At 40.5% G+C, this 19,269-nt stretch overlaps 1 protein-coding gene across 2 annotated transcripts in view; it reads right to left on the bottom strand.

Moving 5' to 3' along the window:
• UNC5C (unc-5 netrin receptor C) overlaps positions 1-19,269 on the bottom strand; it is a 427,174-nt gene that overhangs the window by 28,853 nt on the left and 379,052 nt on the right. For both annotated transcript variants that reach the window (XM_027544020.1, XM_027544019.1), the window contains 2 exons: positions 9,262-9,430; positions 4,993-5,226 (listed from right to left, as the gene is read on the bottom strand). In XM_027544020.1, coding sequence (XP_027399821.1) covers positions 4,993-5,226; positions 9,262-9,430 — 403 coding nt within the window. The remainder of the gene's footprint in view (positions 1-4,992; positions 5,227-9,261; positions 9,431-19,269) is intronic.

The raw sequence follows: 19,269 nt of genomic DNA, 5'->3' as shown, positions 1-19,269 counted from the left end.
AATAATTTCTGAGTGGAAGTGAGCTCCCTGGAGATATGGGTAAGAGCAGATGAATGTTTGTGGAGCAGGAGACCAGGGAAGGTTGAGGCAGGTCTTTCTTCAAAACAGAAAGCAGCTTACGTGCACCTTGGAAGAGAGATGCAAGGTCGGATGCTTTCACTGGTGGCGATCTTGGCTGGTGGAGACTGCAGTTCCCACTGTGGATGAAGAGCACCTACAGTGGAGGGTAGGCAGTGCAGAATGATGGGAATGTTAGCAGGCTACAATTGGGCAAAGGAACTATGAATATGAGATGCCTTTGAATTTAAGAGGATGAGGGAATAAAAGGAGTGGAAAGAAACAGCACGAGGCAGGTACTGCCAGGATGGAAATCTGTACTGAGGAACTGACTTGGGTAATGAACCATGGAGTAACAGAATAAAGAATAATAAACAGAAAAGCCAGCCCAGGAGTAGATCAGTACCCCAGAAATAGTCAGCGGTATGAGAAGTACTGAAACTTTTCCTCTTGGCCTCTTGGTTAGTTAGGGGTGTGGTCCTTACTGTAGAGACTTCGGGAGACACATATTAGTTGGGAGATCCAGATCCAGGTAATGTGAGCAGCTGAAGGCATGGGTAAGAAATTAATTTGAGGTTATAGGAAAGTTTGCCCTCAGTAGAATTATAGTGCCAGAAAGACCTCGGAAATTGTTTAGTAGTTTATAACCTTAGTTGCACAGTATAATAACACAGGCAGTGCTCAAACAAAAACCAAACCCAGTATTTACACGGATCAGATCAGAACCTTTGGGCTGGAACACTGAAACAAGTCCTTTTTTTAAAAAAGCCTCCCAACTGACTTCTATGTGTGCTGGATAGAGAACTACTACTTGGGATTTGGGATGAGCATGGGTGAGGAGTGGGGTGGATCTCAAGGAGGAGGTATTTGGAGGGGTGGCACAAAAGACAGTATTTACAGATAACAGCGATGAGAGGATCAGGGAGATGGGAGGGAGGCTGGAGGGGAACATGGGCAGGCAACATGCCAAGAAGGCAGAATTTTGGTAATGAAGGGCATTTCTGAGTTAATGGGCCCACTTCGAGCATGGGCATAAGGCAGTTTTGGCAGGATGGAGCTAAGACTCTCTTCGGTGTGCTGGGTTACCTATAACTAGGATTTTGATATTTCTGTGTTGTTTAAAGGCCATGAGGTGCAAGAAAGCCTTATTCATTATTTATGTTTCTTTCAGGCTAAGTGCTGGATCCCCTGATGGTGAGAATTTATAAACGTCTATTTGGAAAGCACTGACCATAATATAAACTGCTCTTGGGTTGTTTTTACTTCTTAAACCTGTTTGTCAGTCTCTCTCAGTGTTGACCATTTGCATCTCTTCTCACTAATTATCATAATAAAAATTATTTTATGAGATCTAACTTTGTTTTGGGCAAGGACTTGTGTATGTCTGTCGAGAAGAAAGGTCAAGAGTTGCCCAAGTATGAAAACTACTTGTATGAATGTAAAAATGTGTGTATCAGATATTTCAGATACGATGTAGATCTTCTATGGATGCTTTTTGCAATGATTTTTCTTTGAATTACTAAAAAAAAAGTTGCCTTAATCAGACCCCGTGGATTGCCTACAAACAGTTTTTCCTAAGAAGGATTTATGCCTAGGATTATTTCTATCCTGACTGCGCCTTGGAAGTATCACATTTACAAAGAATGTAAAAGACATAACCTCAAGCTTTACACAAGAGCTGTGTGTTCACATCATTTAACATCAGGAACTCCTACAGGCTAAACCATCAAAAACTTATCCAGGGACCAACTGTGGTTCATCTCCTCATGGACACGACCTGCAACACTCAGTTTTCGTGACCCAGAAGTACTCTCTGGGTGGAAACTCCAGAAGGAAATACCCTGAATTTCAGAAAAAGTCTCTCTTCCCTGGGCTTTCTAGTTGCATCTTTGTCCCACTTCTCCACTTCCTCCTCTGGGTGTTCCTCCTCTTGTAGCTCCTCTGTTGGCTGCCCCACGTCTCCCTGGCAACGGCAGGGCTCCCCCAGTCCCTGTGCTCTAGGGTGTGGCTCTCTGAGCAGCCCATTTGAGAAGCAGAGTCCAGACGGCCACCAGCTGCCCGGGCATGAAGGCTGCTATTTCCACCTGATAGCTGTGTGACCTAGAGCAACTTACTTAACCTTTCTATGCCTTGGAGTACATAGCTGAATAGGGACAGCGGGGTCCCACAGGTTGTTGTGAAGATTCAGTGGGTATGTAGGGACTTCCGTGGTGGCCCACCGGCTAAGGCTCTGCGCTCCCACTGCAGGGGCCCTGCTTCCATCCCTGGTCAGGGGACTAGACCCCACAGGCCACAACTAAGGGTTCACATGCTGCAACTGAAGACTGCATGCTGCACCTAAGACCTGGCAGAGCCAAATAAATAAAAAGCTATAAGGAAAGATACTTAGAATCTTGCGCAGCACAATGGAAATTCTCAGTAATGTTTCTTATCTTTGTTTTCTCTCTCTACTCTCCCTTGATATTCTTCCCAATCATCATGGATGACAAATATCAATGCTGTATGGTTGGTTCCTCAAACTCTCAGGATCTGCTCTTGGCTGGGAGAGTCACACCTATATTTCTAACTGTTCACTGGGCATCTTGGTCCTGGTGTCTAATCTGTACTCTAATTCAATACACCCAAGGCAAAGTCACCATATCATGACTCCAGAGCTACCCACCCCTGACTCTGCTACTATTACTTAGAGGCAGACCTGACCTTCTGCTCCACCCTTTCAGGGTTCCTAGTCTCCAGGGACTGCAAGAGTTACTTATTAGGACCTTTCCTACCTGTTTCCCTTCTTCTCACTCCTCTGCCTTCACCCCAGCTCTATCACACTTTTCTTAACTTGACTCTGTCTTTCCACTGACGTCAGACTAGTATTTCTAATACATATTTACAGTCATGTCTATCTTCTATTTACATCTCTCCAATGATTCTTCATTAACTAAAGAAACGGAATCTCCACGCCTCTCTCTGATCCTCAAGGTCCCTCCGAACAAGACACCTATCTATCAATCTAGGCTTTCTGGAAATGAGATGCTGTATGGAGTCTGTATTTACTGTTCCCTCTGTTTCTTCATAAGAATATTCTGCTTTATTGACTATGCCAAAGCCTTTGACTGTGTGGATCACAATAAACTCTGGAAAATTCTGAAAGAGATGGGAATACCAGACCACCTGACCTGCCTCTTGAGAAACCTATATGTAGGTCAGGAAGCAACAGTTAGAACTGGACATGCAACAACAGACTGGTTCCAAATAGGAAAAGGAGTATGTCAAGGCTGTATATTGTCACCCTGCTCATTTAACTTATATGCAGAGTACATCATGAGAAACGCTGGACTGGAAGAAGCACAAGCTGGAATCAAGATTGCCAGGAGAAATATCAATAACCTCAGACATGCAGATGACACCACCCTACAGCAGAAAGTGAAGAGGAACTAAAAAGCCTCTTGATGAAAGTGAAAGAGGAGAATGAAAGAGTTGGCTTAAAGCTCAACATTCAGAAAACGAAGATCATGGCATCTGGTCCCATCACTTCATGGGAAATAGATGGGGAAACACTGGAAACAGTGTCAGACTTTCTTTTTTTGGGCTCCCAAATCACTGCAGATGGTGACTGCAGCCATGAAATTAAAAGACGTTTACTCCTTGGAAGGAAAGTTATGACCAACCCAGATAGCGTATTCAAAATCAGAGACATTACTTTGCCAACAAAGATCTGTCTAGTCAAGGCTATGGTTTTTCCAGTAGTCATGTATGGATATGAGAGTTGGACTATGAAGAAAGCTGAGCACCGAAGAATTGATGCTTTTGAACTGTGGTGTTGGAGAAGACTCTTGAGAGTCCCTTGGACTGCAAGGAGATCCAACCAGTCCATTCTGAAGGAGATCAGCCCTGGGATTTCTTTGGAAGGAACGATGCTAAAGCTGAAACTCTAGTACTTTGGCCACCTCATGTGAAGAGGTGACTCATTGGAAAAGACTCTGATGCTGGGAGGGATTGGGGGTAGGAGGAGAAGCGGACGACAGAGGATGAGATGGATGGATGGCATCACCGACTCAATGGACATGAGTTTGGGTGAACTCCAGGAGTTGGTGATGGATAGGGAGGCCTGGTGTGCTGCAATTCATGGGGTCGCAAAGAGTTGGACAGGACGGAGCAATTGAACTGAACTGTTTCTTCATGCTGTTCCCTTCACCCAGAATCTCGTGTTTCTTCCCCATTATTGATGGTCAAATCCTAGCTTCCTTTAGGGCCAATCTCAAATGTTAGCTCCTTTTCAGATTTCCTCAAAATAATATGATGGCTCCTTCTCCTGAATTCCCATAAAACTTTGCATTCACCTATGGCATGTATCACACTCTGACTTGCCTCCAAGTCCTTGGCATACTTTTTTTCTGTCTCCTTCTAGATCATAATGTCTTTGGAGGCACTCACTATATGCTTTAAAGCTTCAAATGGGAGAAAATGAATGGCAGTAATAGCACCAGGAATTAAGCCCATTTATTCTATAAAGCAGAAGCCTGTTGTCAAATGCTAACCGTCTTCCACACAGTCCTCATAAAAAGGATGGGAAAGCACATAATGAAGTAGCACACAAGAGGAACATAGAGTGTGAGCAATTATGCCAGCTCCTTTTGTAGGAAGAACACAGCTGAGATAAACATAGAAGCAGGTTATTTACCATCCACGCGTCTCACTGCCAAAATCTGCCACTTCTAAATTTTTCATTAAAAGAAATCAAGGAAGGTAAACAAAAGTAGCCCTTGGGAGGCATCAACAGAATGGAAACGGCATATTTACCAGCAGGGCCTCAGATGAAACGTCTAATTTGTTCTTGTAACTGCATCTTTGGGGGCCAAACACTTGTGTTCATGCACTTGGTGCACGTACACACACACCCCATCTCTAGGTGCGAAGTGCGCGGACCAAGCTGGAGCCACCTACCTTCAGGGCATCCTGAGTGTCATCTAGGCAGTACACTCGGAGGCTGTACTCCAGTGAGGAGCAGCAGAGTGGCCCGAAGATGGCCAGCTTCAGGCGCTTTGCGGCTGCTTTGGTGGTGGACTGCCCGACCAGGGCGTAGGTGCCGAGGTTCTCAGAGAGGAGGTGGCAGGCCTCTGCGTCCAGCTGGATGTAGCACGGGGTGGTGAAGTTCTCCTCGCCAACCACCACCACGTCCTGCGGGACAAGAAGGAGGGGCAGTGGCTGAGCCTCTGATGGCCATGATGGTGGCCAGTGGAGGTGCAAAGAGCAGGACCTTTACCCCTGAGTTTTAATTATTCCTTTTCCTGCTCTTTTTTCTTTCCCTGACTTTATTATACTTTTATTTCCATTCTTCATCATTCTCTCCCTTACTTAGTTTGCCTGATAACATGCTTTATTTAGAAGACGTTCATTTAGCCTTTTTTGATCTTTCAAGAATCTACATTCTGGGGTCTACCTAAAATTCCAAAAGAAATTTATGTTATCCTTTGAACTTCAGTATATTTGAGTTGATTATCTGTTTCTGACCATTTGCTTTAATCTCTAAATTGCTAATTTAATCCAAAAGTACTCTTTTAGTTTGATGTGATTTCAGCATGGTAGTGTTTCCCCTAAAAATCTAGGGGTTTGAAAAGAATTTTTAAAAAATAATTAGGAAAATTAAAGAATTATGCAATACCATTCTACTGAGTTCTCCCAAACTCACCTATCAATTACTTTTCCAAAGTGATACACTGCTTTACCTCATAATCTGGGCTCGTGGACTTTGCTAAAAGCACAGTATGGCAAACTCTATGCATTTGGCACATGTTATTTTTCATGTAAGCCTTTAAGCAGTCTACTGTTTTAGATTTTTAATGTTTAGCAAGAAATAAAAACAAGCGGAACTGATAACTATATTAACCAGGTTTTGATTTAACCAAATGACTCCGGCCACAGAAATCATCTGAAAGACCAAGCACAGAATCCATAAAACAAGGGTCACAATTCCATGGCAGAGAGGTAACAGGACTGTGTGAAGCAGACAGGGCAGAAGACAATAGGGAATGGCAGAGACTGCGGTGAAGCAGAGCGCAAGCCAGTCTACAGAGCTCAGTGTCCACCTGCCTTTAGTCACCGCAGCCATGCAGGAATGGGCTCTCAGTACTTTAACTGTAAGCATTTTTGCTGTAGGCATTTTTGCCTGGTAATTAATGGTTAGTAAAGCCGTTTTGCCAAAAAAGGTGAAATAGTAAAAAATAAAAGACACATTAACAAAAATAATAAAACATTAAAACATGAATAACAAAAAGACTTTATTTTGAAATAAAAAATATTTTAAAACATTTGAAATGTGTGTGGATTCATGACAATACTGTACAAATAACCTGTTTTTATTTTGAGGGTTATACATATGCCCTTGTCTTCAATATCTTTCATTCCTAGTATTATACATATTTTTGGTTGTTCATGCATCTCCTTGCATTTCGCTTTTCTTTTGCAAAAATTTCTTCCTAATTAAGAGAAGTATGTTTCCAAATACCAGGATGCATATTTATAATTGAGCTTTATATTATGTTGTAAACGTCTCTACACCATTGCTTGTTCTTGGTTTATATTCTCACATGTGCCATGACAGATGCTCCAAAATTCTACGAGAAAAGTGGGCTCAACTCTGTGCCTTTTCAGCCCTTGGCCTCTTTCAGATTTATGGAATATAAAAATGTGAGTATGTGTCAGTGGAGAGATGAAACCAAGCTGTCAACTCTGGTTTGAGGTTGACCAAAGAGGTGACCAAACTGTCATACCGAACTGTCCACCGGTTATTTTATCTTTTACACCAAAATTGTCTTATGGTAAACTAGTTATGTGGCAAAAATGCTTGTGGAAGTAAAGATGTCTATGCCAAAGATGCTTACAGTAAAAGTACAGTAAAAGTACCAGGTACAGCAGGAGTTCAGGGTTAGGGAGGACGCAGCCTTTAATTTTTCAAGAGAAGTTGGAAGTTGAGATTTTGTTTTTTGAAATTGTCCAACTTTTAATTCATTCAAATTTAAAAGAGAATTTCATGTGGGAGAAATGAAATCATGTGAGGGCACAGCTCAGGCTCTGCATTAGGCTACTTAGTCTCTGCAGAGGCAGCAACCAGGTTACTTTGCTTCCTACCGTATCTATGTGGGCCTGGCTCATGGTGAGCAAATGGTTATTTATCAAAAACACGAACAAACGTTTCATCATAAATTGAGTCCCCAGGGCTTGTCACAGCTTTGAAAGTTGCCACCTCAGATGGCTATTTATTAGTTAGCCCTTGCAACATCATCTGAGCTACACCATGGCTTGTGTTTTAATAGCATTCATGAAATCATTTCTTCAGCTGAACCCATACCTAAAGATGAAGCTCTAACTGGACTAAAAAGGAGAGAAAGGTACTCAGCACCTCTAGGCTTATTTCAGCTCCAAAAGGACACCTGCAAAGAAGCTGCTTTCTCCAGCAGGGCAAGGACAAGCCTTGAGTGTCATTTCCTGATGGTGTGTTACAGAAAGCCTCCTAGAAGAAATGGCACAGGACGAAGATGCTCCCTGTTCCTGTCACAAATATAATTACAGTGTTTTCATAAGGATTTCCCTCTTTTACTCTTCATAACTCTTTCTTTTCTTTTCCTCTTACTATTGTTGTTATTGTTATTATTACTCAAATCCAGAAATACGGTATTATGGTAATAGGTGGAGAATCATGCCAACAAAGTAGGATCCCTTGAGATTAAGACTTTTATGTTTCTGAGATAAATCATTTAAACTTAAATAGAATTGAAGTTAGACCTGGTCAAGTCCAGTCTTAACATTAAGTATAGCCCTAGACTTTAATCCAGGTCCTCTTGCAAGAAGCGATGCTCACATGACCAAGATAAGAGTATGTCCATGGAGAAGACATTCCAGATAATCCCAGGGATACCCTGCTATGCTTCTATCTCTACTATTATTTTTTCCTAAAATATTAGGAGTTGAGTCTTAATGTAATTTTTTTTCTATAATTTTCTTTCCCAAAAGAAAAATACTGTAAGTAATCACAAAATACATACAACACGAGTCGTGTACTGTGCTTAGTTGCTCAGTCATGTCCGACTCTTTGCAACCTTATGGACTGTAGCCCGCCAGGCTCCTCTGTCCATGGGGATTCTCCCATGCCAAGAATACTGGAGTGGGTTGCCATGCCCTCCTCCAGAAGTTCTTCCCAACCTAGGGACTGAGCCAAGACCTTCCGCATTGCAGGTGGATTCTTTACCATCTGAGCCACCAGGGAAGCCCACATACAACATGCATACTGGATAATTCTCTTTTAAAGACTACACAAATCACTTTTTTTTTTTAGGTATTAGGTATAGAATCTTCATGGTAAATATAACAAATCCTTTTGCACTTAATTTCAGGTTTAACTGCAGGGTTCTGATGGAAAGAGCAGGATCTTTTTAAGGCACTGCCCTTAAGAAGTTCCAATGGCTGCAGCTACAGACAGCCAAGGTGCTATACACAGTCTTCATTGCATTGGAGCTTAGGATACACACTTCCTGCTTTCCCAGGTTAAATTCAGACCTATTTCCAGGACTTGTTGGCAAGTAAGTCCTAACATTTTCTGACCCAGGTGCAATGTTTCTCTACCTGAAAATTAAAACACACACACACACACACACACAGGCTTCCCTGGTGACTCAGATGGTAAAAAATCTGCCTGCAACGTGGCAGATCCAGGTTCAATCTGGTTGGGAAGATCTCCTGGAAAAGTGAATGGCTACCCACTCCAGTATTCTTGCCTGGACGAGTTGTCCATGGACAGAGGGGTCTGGTCAGCTACAGTCTCTGGGATCACAAACAGTGAGACACAACTGAGTGACTAACACTTTCATTTTCATATCTCTATATATACACACTACATATATATATATTTCCCTTCCCAAGATAGTATGTATATTCAAAAGGGATTTATGTAAGACTCTTAAGTGCACTTTCCCTATGAGTTAGCTAATGACTGGTCATCATTTTCTTTGTGCTTACCAGTCAGTAGATAAAGCACTCAGGAGCCAGTGTCTGACTGTCTGTCTCCCCATCTCCCCCTCCCTCTCTCTTTCCCTTTCTCTCTCTCATTTTGAGAATAAGCTAAAATTCCACCCATGTTTTGCTTTAAAACTAAAAGCCTTCCCATGATCGCCTGTGCTTATCCGCATGAACTGCACCTTTATCCCCACAGAGGCTCACCTCCCACTGTCCCTGCGCTGCCTGGTTCTTGAGCTGTATCTTCCAGTCCTCGGTGCTGGGATCTGCACAGTGATGCATAGTGAGGATGACGGGGCGGGTCAGCAGGGCTCCTGGAGGCCCACAGCTCACCACAGGGGTCAAGAGAGTCTGAGAGTCCTCCATGGGCGGCCTGGGAGGGGAGCAGAGATCGCATGGTGACAGTTCTCTAGTATTTAGGTACTATGTACTCACTGAGATTTCAGATCTACAGTTGCACAAATAGTTTCCTCTTGGAGGTTTTACTTTTGGAGGGTGGATGGTGGGTTGAGGCAGAATTAAGTATGAAGACATGCATTTCATACCAAGACTTTGATCTTGTAAGACTTGAGGTCTTTCTGATAATAGTGACTCTGTCTGCATCTCTTTGATCCTTTTCTTCAGACACAGGTCTGCCTTTGGTAATTTCCTCTAAATTCATGTACAGATACTTTCAGGGTGGAATGAGATGGAACAGAGTCCTTATGAAGTTACATAAGCATTTTCTTTCTGATAATACTTGCCAGTAGTTTCATAGAGTTTTAGATACTTTTGTGTTTTTATGACCTAACTTGAAAAACACTTCAAAAAAATCACTTTAGAATAAGGATACCCTAGAGCTAAACTTCTTCCAAATGACTTTCAGAAATAATTCAGGCTAGTATACCAGATTCATTTTTTCAAATATGACCAAGGAAGAACAGAGAACTGTATTTCTATAGCAATTTAAATGGATATTTCTCTACATGTATACTTCATACATGGTGGCTCAGTGGTACAGAATCCGCCTGCGATGCAGAAGACCAGGGTTCAATCCCTGGGTCAGGAAGATCCCCTGGAGAAGGAAATGGCAAGCCATTCCAGAATTCTTTCCTGGATAATCCCATGGCCAGAGAAGCCTGGCAGGCTACAGTCCATGGGATTGCAGAGAGAAGGACACAACTGAGCCACTGAACAACAATAATAATTCATACTCTGAGAATTTGGGTGGGAATGAACTTCAAAGATACAAATTCTTTAATTCTATGTTTCTTTTTTCTTTTTAAATTGCCTTATTATTTCCCTAATAAGAATGTAATTAACAGGTAATGAATAAATTAACTCAAGCTGTCAGTTGGTATGTGAGGACAGAGCTCCAAGGTGTTGGAGTGGATTGCCCAAGCCTCACAACCAACAAGGGCTCATGCTGGGACTAAAACCAATGCCTTTGCAAAAACGACACTCAAAACTGTGCTGTCAGAATAGCCTGACTTAAGAAATCCCGGGCTCACAGAATTTTAGAGCAGTAAGGACCCTCAAAGTCAACAAGCACAGAGCTTCTCCAACAACATGCTGACTTGGTTGGTAGTGAGGGGTCACCTCACCTATTCTCAACTCAAATTTACAAAAAATTCTTAGTTGGAGTGAATACAATGTGCCTTCCTGACACATCTCTCCACATATTCCTGACCTGCTTTCTCTCCACTTTGACATTAAAGAGCCTCTCAAACATTTAGAGATTTTTATCTCTAAAAACCTTCTTCCAGACCAAACTTCCTCAATTTTTGCAACTTCAGCTAGAAAAGCATGGTTTCCAGGTCTCTCTCCATAATTCCATCTTTCTGTTATGAGACATGTCTGTCAGCTTCATTGTCTTCACTAGAGTGAGGCATTGTGAAATGAATGGAAGACTGTCTCCCCTTGGTGTCCACGCAGGAGTGGTTCCAAGGACCCCCCTGCAGACACCAAAATCCCTGGATGTCCAAGTTCCTTATATAAAAGGGCACAGTATTATATTAAATGGCATATAACCATTACATAAAAATTATATAACTACTACAAAATTTCCTTAACCATTTATAACCAAAATTATATAACAATTACATAAAATGATACATAACCTATGCACACCCTCTCACATACTTTAAATCATCTCTAGATTATTTATCATACCTAATACAATGTAAGTGCTATGTAAATAGTTGCCAGTGTACTGAAAATTCAAGTTTTGCTTTTTGGAACTTCCTGGAAAAAATGCCTTTTTTTTTTTACAAATATTATTGATCCAAAGTTGGCTGAATCTGTAGATACAGAACTCATGGATAGAGGGCTGACTGTACTTAAATATACAGTATAGCAGACTACTGCTTTCTTTGTTTTGGGATGACAGTGGAGCCTGCTGGGCTCCACTCTATGGGGTCGCAAGAGTCAGACATGACTTGGAGACTAAAGTACCATCACCACGTAGTTATATCAATGCCTCACAAAATTGTTGCTTTAGATTATTCTCAATCAATTATTTATAAATATTATTTAGCAGACTTGAGTTAGATGGGAAGAGAGAGATAATATGGTTAAGCATGTCCTTTATAGAAGGAGGCAATGACGCCCTAAGAAGGTTAAGTAATTTGTTAAAGCTGACCACTCTGTGTACTCTTAACATGAAAGGCTCTTAGGCTGTCTGTGGTTATAGCAATGGCTTCTGAACCTATACAGAGAAATTTATATTTAGCCATCTAATTTTACTTTAATTGTTTTAGGAAATTTTTCAGGTCATCTATTTCTTAATGCTATGTTTTTCCTCCATATATTGGCTACCTCTTCTAGCCTTTTATCTTCCATAAATTTGATGTAACTGCCATTTACGTTCTCATTCCAGTCATTGATAACATTGTAATATAAGAACAGGGCAAAGACAGAGACATTTTCAAGGACACTACTTGAAACCTCTCTCTAGTCTGACATCAATACTTTGAGTTATTCAGTTTAGTCAAATATAAACCCATTAAAAATGTACACTGTCCAGTTCATATCTTCCTATTTCATTCACATGGATTATTACAAGGGTCATATCAAATTTCTTTACAAATTGCATCAGCCACTTGAACTGGATTTTCCTCTAGTCTTTATCTATGGTTAATATATTCAATACTATGTAACCTAGAAGTTAGCTTTTATCTGTGGCTCACCCTCACTTAACACTCAGTGAATGATAGCAGCCACTATTATTTCTTTTTCCTGCTGTTGGAAGACTACGCTCCCTGAATCGCTCATGTTTCTGCATGGTCCCAGTTGTCTTTTCAAGACAACTGTATAGCAATCACCTTTGACGATACAGTGCTTCCCTCTGGAGTAAATGGTAGACCTGTCCACTTCCCATTACAAAACACTCAGGCTCCCTAAGCACAACGGTTTATTCCTGGAGTGGAGCCACTGAATGTATAGACGTCGTCTGTCTTTACATCACCCTTTCAGAACTGAGGCTTGGGAAACTGGCACAAAAATGGTAACACTTTGGATAGTGGTGTTGCTGTGAGCACGTCGTCTGACTCAGGAGTCTTGTGTCTTTTATCAGCATCTACAAAACTGTGGCAGCCACCTTGATAGGTCACAAGTAAGGTCAAATTTTAGAAATTCCTAAGTTCTTAGTGATTATTATCATCAGGTCTAAGAACTCAGTTAAAACTTAACATATTTCCCTTTAATAAAACTTGGCTATCTGTGCTTCCGATTTTAAAATTTCACTAGAATCCCTCAACCTATAGCTTTCCTTTCCTCTTATTTAGGGGAAAAAAAAAAAAAAGTTAAACGTTATCTCTCTTTTTAGCCTTTTAACATCATCTCCATTCTCACTGAATAACAATAAAGTTTGATTAAATCTAAAGTTATCAACCTGGAGATATACATGTATTTGGAATCACAAGGTAGGTGGCAGCTTGAGAACTCATTACTGTTCCCTTTAGTTTCATTTCCTCTGAACCCACTGTGCCCTCCTTTGTTCCAGTCTGAAATGCATTCTCTTAGGACGTGAGTGACGTCCTGCTCTCACTGTGCCATAGTTGATATTACACTTTTCTTCCTTAAGCAGTAACCACATTCTTATTTAATTCTACTTTTCTTACTGGGGGTGGGGGGAAGTCATGGCTGCATTTTCCTGAACACTATGCTTAACCTTTAGTTACAAGTATACCCTGAGAATGCACATTAAACTTTTAAGGAAGCAGACTAAAGTGAAATCCATTTCAAGTGGTCCTTGCAGTAGAGTTGGGGATTAGAAACAGCTGTTCTCTCAGTCTGCTGTGAGCAGCCGGTGCTTGAGGAGGAGGTGGAGGCGGAGGAGGAGGAGGGGTTCTTCTCATCACTGAGTTGGAACAGAAGGGAGACCACTGCCTGCTGGGCTGGGGCGCTGTCAGACCTGCACTCCCCTGGCATGCAATATTGATGGGCACCATTCTTGGAGGAGGGATAGCAAGCGAAGGAAAGGGCAGTAGGTGTCAAAAGAATTTATTAACCCAGTGAGATGCAAGAATGTAATGAATAGGGAAGTGGTGATGAGGAATTCATAACCGGGAGTGAAAAACAAAGAAGAAATAATGATAAGAATCTTTGGGGGTTTTCAAGATGAAAGAAACAGCACTGAAATTGGAAACACTTCCAAGTATACATGGAAGAAGCCACTTAGGAAAGGTTAAGATTTAACTGTGTGAAACCAAAGGTCACAGCATTTAAATCCACATTCCCTTTATTTACATAAAGGGAGGATATTAAACTACATAAAACAAAAATAGTAGAAAATAAATTTTTAAAATCTGTTTTATGTTTTTGCAGAGAAGGGCTTTACTATTATGTTTCATGTGTTATCTAAGATGTTTAAGCACACTTTCTGTAAATATTAATTGCAGATGATACGGAAATAAACGTAAAGCAAAAATTAGCTACAGAAATAGCAATTAAGTAGAAATCCAATAATTACCAATGATTAAATTTTAAAAACTTTTCAGAGTCCAACAAGGATCATTTATCATGATAAATGCTGGATGGATTCTGAGCACCCTAGGACAAAGCCCTCAGATGGGAATTTTAGTTTTCTGTCAGATTTTCTTATCCTTTGCTTGCTGTTATCAGTGAGGAGAACTTCTACACAGAAGAGCACAATTTACAAAACTCTTATAAAAGCTATTGCATTGGCTGCCCAAGGCACACTTGTAAGGTAGGCAGGATAAGTATTCATAGTACTTTTTTTTCTCCCAAAGAGGAAACTGATATCTAAAGAAATTAACACACTTGCCTAAAGCCACAAAGGTAGTCATAGGCAAAACTGGGATCTGAACACAGATCATTGGTTTTCTTTCCCATCAGTGGTGTATTTTGAGTTGCTTATCCAGATTTAGGACCTTGAGAAATTTCTATGAACTGTTTGCTAGAGTAAGCTGAAAATTGCTTCTTAAAAAAAACATCTTCCTCCCACCTATCTCTGTGTGGAGACGAGACGCCTTCTATTAACACACACATCTTTTGTCAGGTCCCTCTGGATGACAATTCCACTTTAGGCTCAGCTGCCTTTTAAAGCAATCGGTTTCATGTATAACTAACAACTTGAAATATTTGCACTTTAGGTATCTGACAAGGAATATCTAACTCACTTGCTATCAAAAGGTCAATTGAGCAAAAGAAAATATTTATGGAAGCCACTCTGAAGGGCGTGCCCCCATTTCCCTAGATAGGCCAAAATCTGTCCCTGGATTAAGCCTGAACAGCTAACTGTTGTGCCCTAGATTGAACTGCTGAATCCTTGAGGAATTATTTTATTGAATTTATAATTGGGTTTTATACTATCTACTCGCATTGAGGGATACCAACAGAAGTAGCCCTGTGAAGCTCATCGCTATTTTCATATTTTAAAAATGTTGCTTGCTGTATGAAAAAAAAAAAAAATGTTTTCTTTATGAGGAACCAAAGGAGAAGTAACTGAGCTTCTTCCAGGCATCTTTTTCCCTTCTGGACATATGGATCTTATAACTTACCATGTTTCCCTCTTGAAAGCTTTGAAACAATAAGTTCATGACCTATTAACAAGAAATATGCTGGGAATTACATCAAATATTTTATATTCTAACTGCCTACCTGACTTTAATCTTTTCTAATCTTATTTTTTCCTTTTGTTTTTTTCATCCACTTATTTAAAAAAAAAAATTACCTCCTATTGAAAGATTGTTTGCATAAATCACCTTGAATCATTTCTTTAGAAGTAGAACTTCAATAAATAAAAACTGTGAAGAACAGTCAGAGAATAAGATTTAAATATACCTGGATTCTACTCCCTGCCCACGCTACCTTCAGTCTCTTTATAGCTGTTCCTTCAAACTAGAAATTTAGGACTCTACCTAAAAGAGAATATCACTGAGTTTCACTGAGAAATAATAACGTCAACTACTATTTTACAAAGTTCCAAACACCACATTAAAATAAATGAAAATGGTCTGCAATATGATTACAAACATAATACGTTTTGGCCCACTATCCTAACGTATTACTTTATTATTTATATTCAGTAAATATAATGATAGTTTTAATTGCCTCATCACTAACATGCTAAACTTCTAACTGGGATTTTGTCCTTAAAAAAAAAAATCCTAAATGCCACCAATGTCCTACAGTTGACAGATCTGACAAATCCAATACCTTCTTGAATTATCATTCTCTTTCTTTGCACTTCAATTTTAGTAATACTTCTGTCAATCACTTCATTTTGAAACTCTTTTTACCTTTGATTTTTTCTTGTTATAATTACAATCATTCATTCTTTCATTAAAAATATTCACTGATGAACAAGTATACATTAAGCTTCTTGCTAGATGCCAACTCTTGCTTATGTGCCTTATCCTTATCCTGCCTTATCTATTTAGTTTTGCTCCTTCTACCCAAACCTTAAATAAGAATATTTCCAGGATTTCCCTGGTAGTCCAGAGTTAAGAATGCACATTGCAATGAAGGGGACTCTGGTTGGGGAACTAAGATCCCACAGGCCTCGGAGCCACAACTACCGAGCCCTAGCACTCTGAAGTCTGCACCACAACCAGAGTCTGTAGGCTACAGTGAAGGATCCTGCTTGCCACCAACTAAGACCTGACATAGCCAAATAAATAAATATTAAAATGAATACTTCCCAAAGTTCTTTCCGCAGTCCTCTTTTTTCTGCCTCTGCACTTTTCCCCTGAAGAATCCACTCACTGGTGACTGTCCATGTGCATCTCCAGCAAGAGTTGCAAGTCCCCTCTTACACAGACCACATGCAGAGAAATCAGAATTTGTCTTTTCTCTCCTTGAACCAGTGGCTGCTTCCGATCACCTCTTGTTGCTCTCACAATTTTCTCAGTGCCCAGGGCTTGAACCCTAAATATATTCTTTGTATTCTGCAACTTTTGCCACACTTTTAACCAGCTGTGAAACTTGTCCTGAAATACACTTTTCTTTCCACTCTCCAGACTCAGGCCTGGCTGCTTCCCTAGCCCCTCCCCCACATACTTTGATCTCTGCCGTGGGTCAACCAGGGCCCCGGCCTTTGGAGTAGTCTTTCTGTTTCCCTTCCTAGTTCATCCTGCACACGGTCACTGTCAATCTTTAAAAACACTGCTATTCACGTAGCACTTGGCTGCTTAAGGATCTTCCATGGTTCCCCACCATTTACCCAAAAAATGTCTATTTACCTTTATTCTTGGAATGTCTAAATTGATTTTTTTGGCCTTTTGAGAAAACTCCTAGACAAGTACACAATAGGAAGAAAGCGAAAATTAATGCTCATATCTTCAAATTGTGTTTTAATAAGAAATGACAAAAGGCAAAATTTCAGGCTGAGTCAGACTCATTTTTTAAACTGTTACTGGAAGCAAGGCAAAAAGATCCATGTTGGTGCCGTTAGCTGTGGGAAGTGTATCCACAGGGCAGGGCAGGACGAGGCTTCGCAATCTCTGCAGGGGTGTGTCCCGTAGAGCGCAGGCTTGCAGCTCAGATCCCTTTCGGTTGCAGAGAGCCTGTCCTGTGTCTGCAGCTCATTTAGGCTGCTCATCTGCCATCCCCTGCTTTTTCTTAGTGCATATTCCATAATGATAAGGCCCCCTCTTGTCACATTCACTTGCCACATGCAATTAAGTTCACACCTCCCTTTAGACAGTTCACATCACCAGATGACCCACTGGAAGGTATCCAGCTGGAAAAACACCCAGTTTTGGATTCAATAAAGGCAATCAAAGAGAGGGAAGATGGAGCAAAGTAATCAGAAATTTCCTACACATGTCTTGAAGTCACATTCATGTCTTCTCTTGTCTCACAGCATTTCCTCTGAAAGAAGTTCTAAGATCACATGAGCAATAGACAGACACTGTGCCCCAAAAGGCACTGTAACAAGAGGGCAGAGGCTCTGTTTGTGCACTGGATACTATGGAGTGGGGATGGCATGTCAGCAGAAGAGCTTCGTGAGGAGATGACCTGGGTGTGAATTCTGCTGACCCTCAGCTGTTAACTGTGAAACCCTGGCTATGAACCCTAGTCCTTTCATCTCTAAATGTGGAGCTCATCATAACTCACAGAATAGTGAGGAATAAACGAAGTGAGGAATAAATGAAATTACCAGTATGCTGACTCTACGGTAGCTATGTTTTGTATTCTTACTATACACTAAAACAACATACTCGTCATTGTGACTTCACAAGAAAATTGCATCTCTTTCACAACAAAAATGAGTGGAGAAGACTGTCTCATTTATTTGAGAGAGCTGTCTTGTGTTTGTTCCCTGCTGCATGGTCTCTGGTGTACATTTTCATTTGAGATCCTGAGGATCCTCTAGCTTCACTTTCATAAACAGAACTTCATTGAGGCACACCAAATTTAATAGAGCAATTCCCTCTGCACCTAACTTCAAGTGGTAGGCATAGTAAGAGGTGATTTATAGTTTCCTTTTCTTTAAAGTTAAAGGCAGAAGAGCCTAAAGCAGAATTGTCTAGCTTTGTCAATTTCCTGCTTTCTCCCTCCTTCATCCAGAGTGTACAATTATCCTGGTCAGGGTGCTAACTAAATTGCAGGAAGAAAAATCACACAAGGCACCTGAGTGCCCACGTCTTCCAGCTTCAGCACACCCTGCAGCAGCTTCTTAAGGTTTGATCTTCAGCCATAGATTATGGTGATAACATGGAAAATAGCAGACCACAAACACTTTCTCAGAATAAAGCACAAGCCAATACTCATCTCTGTTTAAACCAAACATCCATGTTGGCAAAAGGCCTTCAGGGATGGATATACTTAGTGTTAACCTTGATTCTAGACAGAAGAAAGAAGAAAACTAAAATATAAAGGGATCTCAGTTTGCTAATCTTCATTTCTCCTGCTGCAAAAGAAGGGCACTTGGAGGGACTGTGAATATTACTTTACATTGGGAATGGAAAAATGAATATTTGATGTGCACAAATACAAGACTTTTAGTGATTTTCTGTTGCTCAAATTGAAGGCACATGAATAATGACCATGGAATTTTATTATTTTCTTGGACAGGCTCATGTTTGTGTAGGTGAAAGTATATCACCTGAGGAAAACACTGTTCTGCGTCCTACAGGTTATAAATACCGAATCTTTACTCAAGAGCATAGTAACAGAGCTTTTTGGCTACTGAAGACAACGACTAAAGAGAGATGTTTTTCTGAGGATGACAGAGGGGAAGAGAAAAGATATAATATCTTATGATGACATGACTTAGCAACTGAACAACGACAACAAATGATAAGCTAGCTCTACATTTGGCATTCTCACTTTGCATCTAGAGCTCAGGGCAGTTGAGCCAACGCCTTTCCCCTTTGGAAAAACAGTGATAATTACATGTAAGGATTGTCATTTCAACAACATCTCTTATTTTAAGATCTCAGTGCACTTCAGAAGCATTCATCAGTCAGGCCTCTAGAGTGCTATTTAACACATGCATTTTATGTGAGAACGAATCAAGAATGACCAGATACAATTTGTTAGAGGCCCAACTGAAAACTGAATTTAGGACTTCGAAACTCTTGTTATTTTTACTCAAAATAACTTCATCTTTATGATTATGATATATTCAAAACACTCTTAGATTCAACCTAGTTTTAATCAACCCTAGATCCATTTAGCAAAGCCCAAGCATAGATTTTATAGGTGCTAAATATAAGAAGTGGGTCAATAACACTTAAAAACTACAAGACAGTCCCCCAAAGA

This window comes from Bos indicus x Bos taurus, chromosome 6, assembly GCF_003369695.1.
Source record: "Bos indicus x Bos taurus breed Angus x Brahman F1 hybrid chromosome 6, Bos_hybrid_MaternalHap_v2.0, whole genome shotgun sequence".
In the NCBI taxonomy this organism is placed as follows: Eukaryota; Metazoa; Chordata; class Mammalia; order Artiodactyla; family Bovidae; genus Bos; species Bos indicus x Bos taurus.
Note: the sequence above shows the minus strand (reverse complement) of the source record. Positions and strands in the feature narration are given on the sequence as shown.